This window comes from Oryctolagus cuniculus, chromosome 4 (genome assembly GCF_964237555.1).
Source record: "Oryctolagus cuniculus chromosome 4, mOryCun1.1, whole genome shotgun sequence".
In the NCBI taxonomy this organism is placed as follows: domain Eukaryota; kingdom Metazoa; phylum Chordata; class Mammalia; order Lagomorpha; family Leporidae; genus Oryctolagus; species Oryctolagus cuniculus.
This window is the reverse complement of record NC_091435.1, coordinates 96,602,365-96,614,762: the sequence shown is the minus strand read 5'-3', so window position 1 is coordinate 96,614,762 and position 12,398 is coordinate 96,602,365. Positions and strand designations below refer to the sequence as shown.

General features: G+C 44.4%; 1 protein-coding gene across 8 annotated transcripts in view; it reads right to left on the bottom strand.

Annotated features, from left to right (window-relative positions):
* Positions 1–3,358: 3,358 nt before the first annotated feature.
* Positions 3,359–12,398, bottom strand: part of MCCC1 (methylcrotonyl-CoA carboxylase subunit 1) — a 77,912-nt gene continuing 68,872 nt past the window's right edge. For all 8 annotated transcript variants that reach the window (XM_051818818.2, XM_051818823.2, XM_051818817.2 and 5 more), the window contains 4 exons: positions 9,071–9,208; positions 7,446–7,553; positions 5,464–5,535; positions 3,359–4,693 (listed from right to left, as the gene is read on the bottom strand). In XM_051818818.2, coding sequence (XP_051674778.2) covers positions 4,565–4,693; positions 5,464–5,535; positions 7,446–7,553; positions 9,071–9,208 — 447 coding nt within the window. In that variant the 3' untranslated portion in view covers positions 3,359–4,564. The remainder of the gene's footprint in view (positions 4,694–5,463; positions 5,536–7,445; positions 7,554–9,070; positions 9,209–12,398) is intronic.

Here is a 12,398-nt window from a genome sequence, read left to right as displayed (position 1 = left end):
AAAGCACTGGAGCGCGCCCATCTCCAGCCCTCTCACCACGTGGTTCCATCACATTTTCCTTTCGCTGGGCATTTTGAAGCTTCGTGTGAATATCTAGGAGTGCTTTCTGGGCTCCTCTGATAAAGGTGCAATGGAAGTGCAAAGCATCACTCTCAACCCTGTAAATATTTTCATGACAACAGCAGAAGTGCCACGGCTAGGCAGAGCATCAAGCCGATCAACGTCAACCATTCTGGAAGGAACCATTGGGGATTAGGAACGCTATATGTGCATGAGCGAGGAGAGAGGCTGACGGGGTGAAAAGAAGAGAGTTCTGCTGGCCAGTGAAGTGGTGGTGCCCAGGCACGCTCAGGCTGAAGCCACACGTGAAGGCTGTCCCTCCAGTGCCAGCTACACTGGTGCACGGCCCCTACTGGGGGCAGAGGGAGCGAGTCCAGGCCCAGCTTTGTGCAAGGGGCGAGCTGTCTCTGAGCTCGCTGCCATCCTCTCGGCGCACAGGCTGTATAGACAGGCCAGCCTGGCAGCCGGCTGCAGCAACACTAGCTGCCTGTGGTTGACAGGTGCCTGGGTGACACTGTAGCCCACTAGAGCCGGGGAGGGGAGGCAGGAGGGCAGACAGGGTGATGCATGGCCAGGCAGGGTATTTCGCCACCCTGAGACCTGGCATTTTTGCTGGCAAGAGGAACCAGGCAGGCTGAATCTAGAGCAGTTTTTCAATTGTTCTCTAGCGAGAAGTGCAATCTGAAATTAATCATCACTATCAGTTGAATATAAATGATGTTCCAGGCAAAGTGCTAAAGGCAACCTCTATCTTTCCTCATTTAATCTCCAAAACCACCCTCTAAGGTAGGATTGCCACCTCAATTTTACAAAGCCCCAAGAGGTTAAGTGACTTGCCCAAGGCAACACAGCCAATAGGGAGGAAAGCCAGGCTGGAAGTGCAAGAATTTTAGCTCCAAATCTACACTGACTTCAGTGCTGTGGGTTCTTCCTGCAAAGCACTCGCATTCTGCTGTTCTCTTGGTTGCAGAGGAGAGCTCCCTGACTACAGACCTGATCAGCCGACTCCAGAATGGAGAAGGCAGCACACCTGCTATTTCCAGCTGGGGAACTCTGTGGTGTCCAATCCCTGCCTGCAAATGGATCTCAGCCATTATCCAAACAGTCAAGACGTTCCCCGCCACGAGCACCCGTCCCAGGCCCCACACTCGGGGTCTCTTCTGGACTGCTTCCAGTCCCTCTCCTCTCAGCACTCTGCACTCCAGACGGTGGACGTCACACAGTGAAGTTGTAGGAGAGACCCCAGGGGCTCCCCACTGCCTCAGCAGTCTCTCTGTGGGACAGGAAAAGCCCTCTCCCTGCGGGGCAGCCTCTTCCCCTGCCCCTCTCCGCCATACTCCTTGCGGTCGGGTCCAGGCTGGATCACCCTGTGCCCCACACACTTCCTGTGCTTTCGTGCCTTGCTGTTGTCATCAGCCAGGCCAGTCCCTCTGCCCACAAAGCCTGCATTTCTCACCTGCTTTCTCTGTCTGGCAAGTGGCTCCCCTCCAAGCCTGGTTCAAATGTCAGTGCCTCTCCCCTCGGCTTCCTCAACCAAGGTAGAATTTATTACTCCACCTGCTAGGCCCCTCATAGCACCTACTGCCCAGGGGTAACAACGCTGTCAGCTATAACCACACGTTCCTACAGAGCTCTAGCCCGTCTCCCTGTAGACAGAGAAAGAGCTGTATCTTACACCTGTTTCCAGAGGCCCTGGTATACAGTAAATGCTTTGGAAGCCACTGTAGAATACACACATGTACTCACGTGCGAAGGAATTCACACATCATTACAACTGGTGATGATCTAAGGATTTCTCCCGTGTGGGTCAGTGGGCGGGCTCCCTTCTATGCACACATCCTCGACATGGTCACGAACAATGAAAGGCAGAACTCTATCTTGTTCTGCAGAAGGATACAAACAGCAACCTGAAATTTTCATGACAGCATGGCTGCTTCTCCCTTTTTTAAACAGAGAAAGTTGTGTTTGGAAAGCGGAAACGAGTTTGTTGCTAAAAATATAGTTAGAAAGCCCTGGTTTAGATTGTCTGGTCCTTTATTATCTCGTGCCTAAATATCCAAGAACCACCTCCTAGATGGTTGCTCGGTCACTGGCCTTTGCTTCCTCCATCTGGCTTTCGTGCTGCTTGTTACAAAGCCAGAGCTCTATGATGAACACCACTGATCAACCACCCAGCCAACAACTAGAACATTAACCTGACATATCCCAGCCCTCGCACAATATCCAGGGGAATCCCTATCTGCAACTTTGAACTTTTTATTCCATTCTTCATCACAGGCAATAAACCACGTATCGAGGAGGCTGTCCACTTTGGACATATGCAAAGGTGGTAATGCATCATACAGATCTCCTGGGCCATGCTTATTTCACCTAGCATTTGGATTCTAAGATTTAGTTATGCTGATGCTATTAACTTGCCTAGTCTATTGCTAAATAGTAGTCCACTCTAGACTCAAACCATACTTAACCTGCCCTGGCTAACCAACTCTGACTGCTTCCAACGCTTTCCCATTCTGTGGCGTGTGGCCATGGACATCCCTGGTGCACACGTGTATTTGTGCATCTGTGGAAGTGGGGTGTTAGGTTCTAGGGGATGGAAACGTTCAGCATCATAAAATGGCATCAGTATTTTTCAAAGGGGCTCCAATAGCCAGGTAGCATTTCCCCAAATACCATACGTAATTCAGCGTAAGCACTACTTGCAGGATGAAACCCAAACCTGACATTCCCTGCCAGGATTTCATTTGACCATAACCTAAACTCTGTGCTTTTTCTCTCATGGCAGCCCCCTCTCTCAAAAGCCCCAACCGTTCCAGTTGTGTGAACCTGCTCTTCAGCACACAACACACCTTGTTCATTTTCCACAGTGAAGTCCTGCTCCTTCCTCTTTCCCAGTCCCCATTCCCCCCCTCACCCTCCCCCCCCCCCCTGGCCCTGGGTTGTTCCTCCTTTGCAAAAACCTAGCCTGATCATGGCAGCCCAGAGAACTCTCACTCATGCCGGCTCCTAAAATACCTACTTCCGGCACCAGTCATGACCGCAGTCGTCACCTCCACCCACGTCTTGGGAGAGATTGAGTTTCACGTTGCCTGGTTGGGGAGATGGACATTCTAACCGGGCTGTGTCATCAGATTTATTTGAGAACTCAGCACTTCCAATTTTAGTACTACCGTTGGCACCTTCCTTGCCACTGCACTGGTGATGGGACTGCTTCCTTAGCAATCAAGAGACAGAGACCTTTCCCCACAGAACTTCTGACATGCTTATGTTTTCCTTTTCCAATTAAATTACAGGCATCTTAAAGAGATCATCTTTTATCCATTTTTTTTTGTATTCTCCACATTTAACATAGTTTTATGCATTCAGTGAAGGCACAATTTAGCAAATATTTGATGCTGCAATGAATACATGAAAATGCAGAGGGCTGTATAAGTGTCAGTAATAACAGAATCTACACAAAGGTGAAGAACTACAATCCAAAGTGGGCTTTTTTCTTTTTGGTAACGAAAAAATGCTTTCATAAAGAAGTATTCAGCAGTCAGGCATTCTACTTTTACCCATGCTTTCTGTAACAGCATATTTTAAAAATTTATCCAAATTAATTCTTAATACTATATTCTAGTATATAATACATACAACTCATACACATATTTTTTTATGAGCTTAGAAAGTAGCAGCAGTCTAGGTAGAAATTTTCCAATCAAAAAGTAGAAACAAACAGCCATGTCTTTAAACTGCCCAATAAGTTACTCTTTGATGAAACAAAATCTTGGTTGGGCTTTGCTCTGTGGCCATCTGTCTGAAGGATGTTACTGTCCATTTTCATCATGATTGTAACTGGAAAATAATTCATTTAGTTAAATAACTTTTTTCTTCCAATTTTTTTCATCAAGTTGCTATCCCCTTTCCTAAAAATGCTACATTTTATAAAATCTGAGGCAGAAACAATATCTATTGCCAGTAAAAAAAAAAAGCACAATTCAATTTTATTAGTATGAAATATTCTGAGATAATTATATTTGTGACTCAGTGCATGATTCCTTTCTAAGATTCATTTATTTATTTGAAAGGCAGAGATACAGAGAGAGACAGAGAGAGGGCCCCCATCCACTGGCTCACTCCCCAAATGGCTGCAATGGCCAGTCCTGGGTTGATCTGAATTTGGAGCCAGGAACCTTCTCCAGGTCTCCCATGTGGGACTTGGGCCACCCTTCACTGCTGTCCCAGGTGCACTGGCAGGGAGCTGGACTGAAAGAGGAACATCCGGGACTTGAATCGGCGCCCGTAAAGAATGCTGGCACCATAGGCAGCAGCTTTACCTGCTGCACCACAGTGTTGGGCCTCAAGTACACAATTCTTAAATAAGAGAGGTTTGGCATAATCATGTAGTTAAATCATTTAGTTAAAACTGCCTTTTATAAGAACCCAAGAAAAAGCAGTAGGCACTTTCTTTTCAGTATGAGAATAAGATACTACGTAATTGGCCATTTTTCTCTGATGGGGTTTATTCTGATTCCCTTTTGTCAGATTCCTCCTCCTCAAACTCGACCAAAGGAGCATGTCTGTTGGCCTGCGAGCCTTCTTTGTAGAACACTTTCTTTATCGTGCCATCCTTCGGCGCCTTTATGGTGTGCTGCAGAGACACAAGATAGAATAAACAATGATGCAAACACTAATGGGACTGAAAGAGAAAAGGGGAAATATGTAGCCAACTGTTTTGCTGATTCCTAGTCTTTCTGCCCTGCCCAACCTTTTATTATTATTGTTTAAACATCACATGATGTTGACAGAAAAAATGGTGACACTGTTGTGGTATGTTTGAGGGTTGCAGGAATCAATCCTGGGAACCCAGACAGGAGATGATGAGGAAGCTCTGGTCTGGCGAGTAGGTCCCAAACCCAGCTTCACATGAGAATATCACCTGGGATGCTTTCAAACAGTACTGGTCCCCAGGCCCTAGCCTTGGAGATTCCTTGGCTGCGGAAGTAGCTTATAAAAGTTTCCCAGGTGACCGGAATTTTGGCCAAGGGTTGATGACCACAGACCTAAAAGCCTCCATAGCTAATTCAATTTGATTGAGGCTTTTCACTTTGAAAACGACACTTGGAATCCTCAGGGTTCAGCCTTAGAAAACACAAACAGAGAAAGCATCTAGTTGGGCTACTTCCTGCTTCTAAGCTATCAACAATTTCATAATCAGAAATGACAGGTGTGCTTTCCCAAAATTAAGATGAAAATATATTTATGAGAAGGAACACTGGGTTTTGTTTCCTGAAATTAACGCTTCATTGATCCATGACTCTTCATATTTAAAATGGCATTAACTTACAAACGAATGCAAAAGAACATCAGGCTTGAGGTTCCCAAGGTTCCCTTGCCAACAGAACGTGTGATTTCGCTCACCTCCATCTTCATGGCGATCATAACCACTAGAGAATCTCCAGCTTTCACTCTGTCCCCGGCTTTCACAAACACCTAGAGATTCAGAGGATGGGTTACTATCTAAAAACACAGACGCCTTGGTGGTCCACATTGCTGGCATGGAAGTGGAGCAGAAGCAGGAGTCTGTGTGACTATGCTGTCTGCATGGGTGTGAAGCAGCCACCACCAGCTCAATGCAGCACGGCTTAGAACCCCGCGCCCACCTCAGGTCATCAAGTTTTGCTTCAATTAGGTGTGGATACATTTTATCTATCTTGGTATCCTTTTGTTGTTTTCATGGGTGTACAAACAAGAACATCACTAGCAGGGATCCTATTGTTATCTTCAAAAAGTTAATGAAAAAAATGTGTATCAATGAAAAAGAGAAGTGTGGCTCTCAAAGGGTTTTTTTGCATCAAAATAAGCATATTTTTAATTCTATTTTTTCCCATGAACTTTCTGATGTTCCTGGTGTACTTAAATGTCTTCAGCAGACAGGGCAGAGGGAGGTCACGACTGGCTTTCTGGTTTGAGGGGTGTCCAGGCTACTGTCTGAAGTCTTGAGTCCTGTGTAGTATGTGTGTAGACAATTTTCATGTAGGAGAATTAAACTTATTAGCAAGCTGAAAAAGAATTTGTTTTCCTTTTTACAGCCGTAAATGAATTTGCATGTCCCATAAGGTCTCCCTATCTTTTCGGTTAATGTGGTTACCAGAGAGTTTTTGGAAACGTTTCGCAGGAGAGTTAGGTTCAGGTCAGTGAGGACTGATGAGCGTAAGAAGTGGGAAGCACCCCCGAGAGCCCTGCAAATGCCCCACTCCCAGGGTGCTTTAGCACACGCTGATGAAATGAGTGACCTGACTTTAGGGGGCCAGTAACGGGAAAACTGTGCATCTCTATCCACAAGATGAGCACTCCGTGCAGAGGTGCCCACACTATACAGAGGTCTGTGGAAACTAAGACTGAGTGAACTAAAGCGAATCCAAGTCTGCTCGGAGGTAAATTCTTCAAGAGGGGAACAGTGGGTGAAATCATGCATACTTACATAATTATTATCACTTCGTCTGCTTCCTCCTCCCCTTCCTCCTCTACTACTTACACAATCACTATCTCTTTTTCCTTCTGCTACTTTTTTTTTGCATCAAGAAGATACAAATGCATTTCTGTGATTTAAGTGCATTCAAGGTGTAAGAGGAGATTACTGATCCATCACCACTGGGGTTACACTACAGGTGCTATGCACGGTCTGAATGTGTCCCCCCAAAATTCACACCCTGAAATTCTAACCCCCAAGGGGATGATAATTGGAGGTGGGGCCTTGGCGAGGCAGCCCTCAGGAACAGGATTCGTGACCTTCTGAAAGAGGCCTGAAAGAGATCCCTTGCCCCTACCAACTTATGAGAACACTGGGAAAAGACCGCTGTTTATGACACCAGGAAGCCAGATCTCATTAGACGGTGACTCTGCTGGTGTCCGGAGCTTGCTTTCCCAGCCTCCGGAGTGGTAATACGTTTCTGCTTATGAGTGACTTGGTCTACAGCCTTCTGTTAGAGCAGCCCAAAGGGACACGGACAGGATGGATGTGAGTTCTGGATGCACACTGCATTCAACACCAGACCACACTGCTCTTCAGCAACATCAGCTTTTCGAATGTCATCTTAACACACATGCAGTTATGCATATTGGAAAAAAGTTATTGTTTCATGACAAAACAGTCTTTGGTGGATGCTCTATTCCAAATGTAAGAGAACAAACTGGATTCTTTGTACTTTGATGCAAATTCTGACCTTCAAAAAGAGTGGTCTTTATCATAAACTAGGTAAAGGAGTTTTTTCACTGAAAATTATATAATATGGAATTGCAATCTAGAACAAATCCTCTTGCTTTCTTAAAATGGACAAAGTTCAACAAAGGCATGTATTAGGCTTTATTGGACATCATTTTAACAAATGTCGCATGATTACCTTCTCAATGGTTCCCGTCATAGGAGCTACAGTAGCTCCCTGAGTCCCTTCGGAGCTCAGCGAAGACAGGTATTTGGGTACTGGAATGTCAAACTTGATACTCCCCTCCTGTAAACAGAAAAAAACAGAACATGGAAACTAGTTCCTATCACTATATTTTTCTCATATACTTGAAATGATTACTGTCACGCTACTTGTTAAACATTAGCCATCAGAAGATCAGCATTCTAGTCTACCTTCTGTGACTTTGAGGGAAGTACAATTATTCTCAATCTGGCTTTGCCATTATGAAGCAGTGGCGTGCATGCCAGCCAGGTGGTTAACAAAATGAAGTCACTGTCCAGAAGCCATTTAGCAGCATCCTCACCATCACGTGCTGGGTCTACGCAGTCAACGCCAGGAACTGTTCTTAATGTTTCATTAATTATGTCATTAACCATCACACAAGTCCACGAGGTAGGTACTGTTATCATTCTGATTTACAGATGGGAAACTTGAAGCACAGAGTGTCTAACTGCCCAAGGCCACTCAGGCTAAGCGGCAGGGCCAGGATTTGAATCACAGCAGCTCTACCTTCCAGAACTCAGGCTCCTCACCTTGCACTGCCTCCACCATCCTACTGCTACAGTGTCACTGACAATGGAAAGGAATGCCTGGGCAAGTGAGAGCACCCCAGACTCCAAAACTGCCAGCAAACTGAAGACATCATCACAAAGCACTCTGCCCTGCAAGGTGGTCCCACAAGGTGACAGTCCCCCAGGGGGCCACAGTGTAATTGAGAGTTCGTTCTGCAGGGCAGAGTGTGACAGACTCGTTGTGTGGGTGGCTCCTAACCCAATCCATGGAAGCCAGCCCTGACTGTCCTTTGACTGCCTAGAGACCACCAGGAACCCAGCCACCTTCCCTCTGTCAAGAGGCACATCTGGTCCCAGCGGTCGCCTCCTGTAAAATCAACAGGACTCCAAGAGCCAGGTGGAAGGTGGTGTTCAGGCAACCAAGCCCCGAGAGAACACAGCCCACTGAGCCAGGAGGTGCTCCCTGACGAGGGTGCTGCAGGCACTTGTTTCAGAATCCAAGGAAGAAAATGGTTATGTGTCTACCAGAGAGAATCTGCGTGACCACAGGAGTGAACGGAGAGCTAGGGAGGGCAGGAATATGGCAAAGAAATGGAGGAGGAGCCACGGCAGTGGTGGAAGGGAGCAGTGCCTTTCTGAACTCACTTGGGGAAATGCCTCTGTCAAGCACCTTTCTCCTAAACCCCAAGATATAAAGAAAAGACGAGGGGCTGGCGCTGTGGCATAGTGGTTAAAACCACTGCCTGCAGTGCTGGCACTCCAGTTCAAGTCCACTTCCCACTCCCAATCCAGCTCCCTCTGATGCACCTGGGAAAGCAGCAGAAGATGGTCCAAGTGCTTCAGCCCCTGCACCCACGTGGGAGACCTGGAAGAAGCTCCTGGCTTTGGATCAACCCAGCTCCAGCTGTTGTGGCCATCTGGGGAGTGAACCAGTGAATGGAAGACCTCCCTCCTTCCCTCCCTCTTTCTCTGTAACTCTGCCTTTCAAATACATAAATAAAATTAAAAAAAAAAAAACACACACACACACACACAAAGAAAAGACGTTACCATGGAAAATAGGTAGATAGTGTTTTCCAGGATAATGAGCTTGGCTTTATGAGTAACTCCATTAACAGAACACTTCAGGTAAGTGCAATCTCCCTCACTAGAAAGATCACCAAGGACTTGGAAGGTTTGGTCTTCAATCTGAAAAACAAACAGAAAAATATCTTCAAAATCAATAATGACCCCCCAGAATTAATAAAATCAGAATCAATTATTTGCTATTGGTAATTTCAACAGGTAGTACATCAAAACTATTTTTAAAAACCATGGAGAACTTTCCTCAGATTCCTAACCAAAATGCTTTAGATAAAACAGCAATAATTAAAAGGAAATACATCAGTTATATAGCATATCCATGTCACTACAATGCTACAGATAAAGGTTCATTTTAGAAATAAGAGCAATAAAAATGTTAAGTAAAAATACAAATCAAGGTAAGAAAAATTATTGATTCATTTCAGTAACTTTAATGTTAGTACTCATTTCTGAGTGTGCAAAATCAAATTTAATTTTCCTATGCCGAAGTCAGTAATAAAAAAAGAACCAGAACTACATAATTGTATGGTATTTCTTATGAATTTTTTTCAAAGATTTATTTATTTTTTTTTGAAAGTCAGAGTTACAGAGAATGAGAGGGAGGGAGGGAGGTAAGGAGGATGGGAGAGGGAGAGGGAGAGGGACAGAGAAAGAGAGCTTCCATCCACTGGTTCACTCCCCAAATTGCCACAAGCCAGGAACCCAGAATTCCATTTGGGTCTCCCACATGGATGGCAGGAGCCCATGTACTTGGGCTATCTTCCATTGCTTTCCCAGGCCATTAGCAGGGCACTGGGTTGGAAGTGGAGCAGCCGGGACTCAAACCAGCACCCATACAGGTTGCTGGAGTGGCAGGTAGTGGCTTAACACACTGCACTGCAACAGCAGCCCCCACAGATGGTACTTCTTTTATCTAACCAACACATAGGTCCAATTCATGGATATCAGTGACATTCAAAAAGATCAATTAGCTGAAGATAGACCTTAATAATTTTCACAAAGAGACCACATGTGAAAACAGAGTTCACACTCAATGCTTCATGGAAGCTGACAAAACGAAGTGAAACCTTTCTGTTTTAAAGTGTATTTTCTCCCATGTAATACTCCAGGGAAAATTTCCTTTACACACAGAAATCCATTTAAATCTTCTCTCTGTATTTTTCACTTCAATTCCCATGATGTTAGTGTAGAAGTCCTGTGGTTATTCTTTTCCAACATGTAATGTAGGGTAAGGTGAAAGAGGTCACATTGCAGTATTTATCCACAGTTTTCTTCTACCTTAAGTTATATATGATATTTCACCCTGCTTTTTAACCAACTAAAACAGTCATCTGAATGTTTGTGAAATTCTTAGGATGTAAAGGTTAGATTGGGAACACTTTTGTTTAAAGATTTACAAAAGCATTCTAAATTTGTTGGTTCCCCGAGCAAATTGGAACAAATCAGCAATTTATTTTACCAGTCACCAAGGGACATGAAAGGTCCCCAAGCCAGAGGCACCAGTGTGAGTCAGAACCCTCACACACTAAAGTAGGCAGGCTCCCCATGGCTTTCCTGCCCCTTACAGAGAGGAAAGTGTTCAAAGTGTTTGGAGATCTACTGTGTGTCGCCAATACATCCATTTTGCAGGATTCAAAATATCCAAGATCATATTAATCATGCATTTTATTCCCTGAATTTGTACCTTCCTGCAGGAATTTGTTTGAATTCCCACATTATTTTTAACCTTTTAGCATTTTGTTATGCCAGGGTAATGGACCTCTTTCTATGGAGGACAATCATACATTTTTCAATAGAGGTTCTCAAAGTGTGACCTGTAGATCCCTTGCGGACCCCCATACCCTTTTAAAAAAATGTTTTATTTATTTATTCATTTAAAAGCAAAGTAAGTGAGAGAGGAAGGGGGAGAAGGAGAGACAGGGAGAGAGAATCGATCTTTCATATGCAGGGTCACATCCCAAATGTGCACAACAGTAGAGGCTAGGCCAGACCAACGCCAGGATCCCAGAACTCCATCAAGGTCTATGTGTGTAGCAGGGATCCAAGTATTTGGACACCATCTGCTGCCTCCCAGCTGCATTAGCATGAAGCTGGATTGGAAGTGGAGTTGGGACTCAGTCCCAGGCACGTTGATATGGGATATGGACATTCCAAGCTGCTCAACACCCATCCCTCAACCCTCTTTTAGAGGGCACATGAAATCAACTATTTTCATAACAGGGCAAAAATGTTATTTGCTTTGTTTACCCTCATTCTAGCTTGAGTACACACACTGTGGACTTTTCCAGAAGCTACTGAACATGTGACAGTGTTATTGCTCTGATGGCTAATGGAAAGGGCACTTGTATAATCTTAAGTTTTAAAATTTTCTCAGTTTAGGTGGCCCAGATCCTTGGGCCCCTGTACCGGCAAGGGAGACCCGGAAGAAGCTCCTGGCTCCTGGCTTCGGGTCAGCGCAGCTCTGGCCGTTGCAACCAACTGAGGAGTAAACCAGCAGATGGAAGACCTCTCTCTCTCTTTCTCTCTGCCTCTCCTCTCTCTGTGTAACTCTGACTTTCATGTAAATAAATACATCTTTTAAAAAAGTAAAAAAAAAAATTTCCCAGTTTATCCTACAATTCACTAATAGCACAACTGGATTAAAAAAATAGGCAAAGAATTTAAACAGACATTTCTCCAAAGAAGATATGCAAATGGCCAAAAGGCATATGAAGAGACATCATTAGTCATTGCAGAAATGCAAATTGGTCAGAGTGAGGTACCACTTCACCCCCATTAGAATGGCTATCACAAGGGAAAACCACTCACACACAACAGAGAATAATAAGAGTGGAGAAATTTGAACCCTTGTGCACTGTTGGTGGGAATTCAAAATGATGTGGTTGCTATGGAAAACAGTAGGGTGGTTTCTCGAAAAATTAAAATTAAAATTACTGTGTGATTCAGCAACTCCACTTCTGGATATGTACCCAAAAGAACTGAAAACTGGGTCTTGCAAAGATACTAGTACACCCATGATCATAGATCCGTAATAGTCAAAACCAGGTGACAACAGCTCATTGATAGATGAACAGATAAAGAGAATGTGGTGTATACATACAATGCAATATTATTTACCCTTAAAAAGGAAGGCAATGCTGACACAAGCTATAACATGGAAGAACCTTGCAATATGCTAAGTGAAACAAACCCATCACAAAAAGACAACTACTAAAATGGTTTAAATGGTACATTTTATATTGTATTTTACAATTAAAAATAAAGAGGCCAGCATTGTGGTGCATAGGATTAAGTT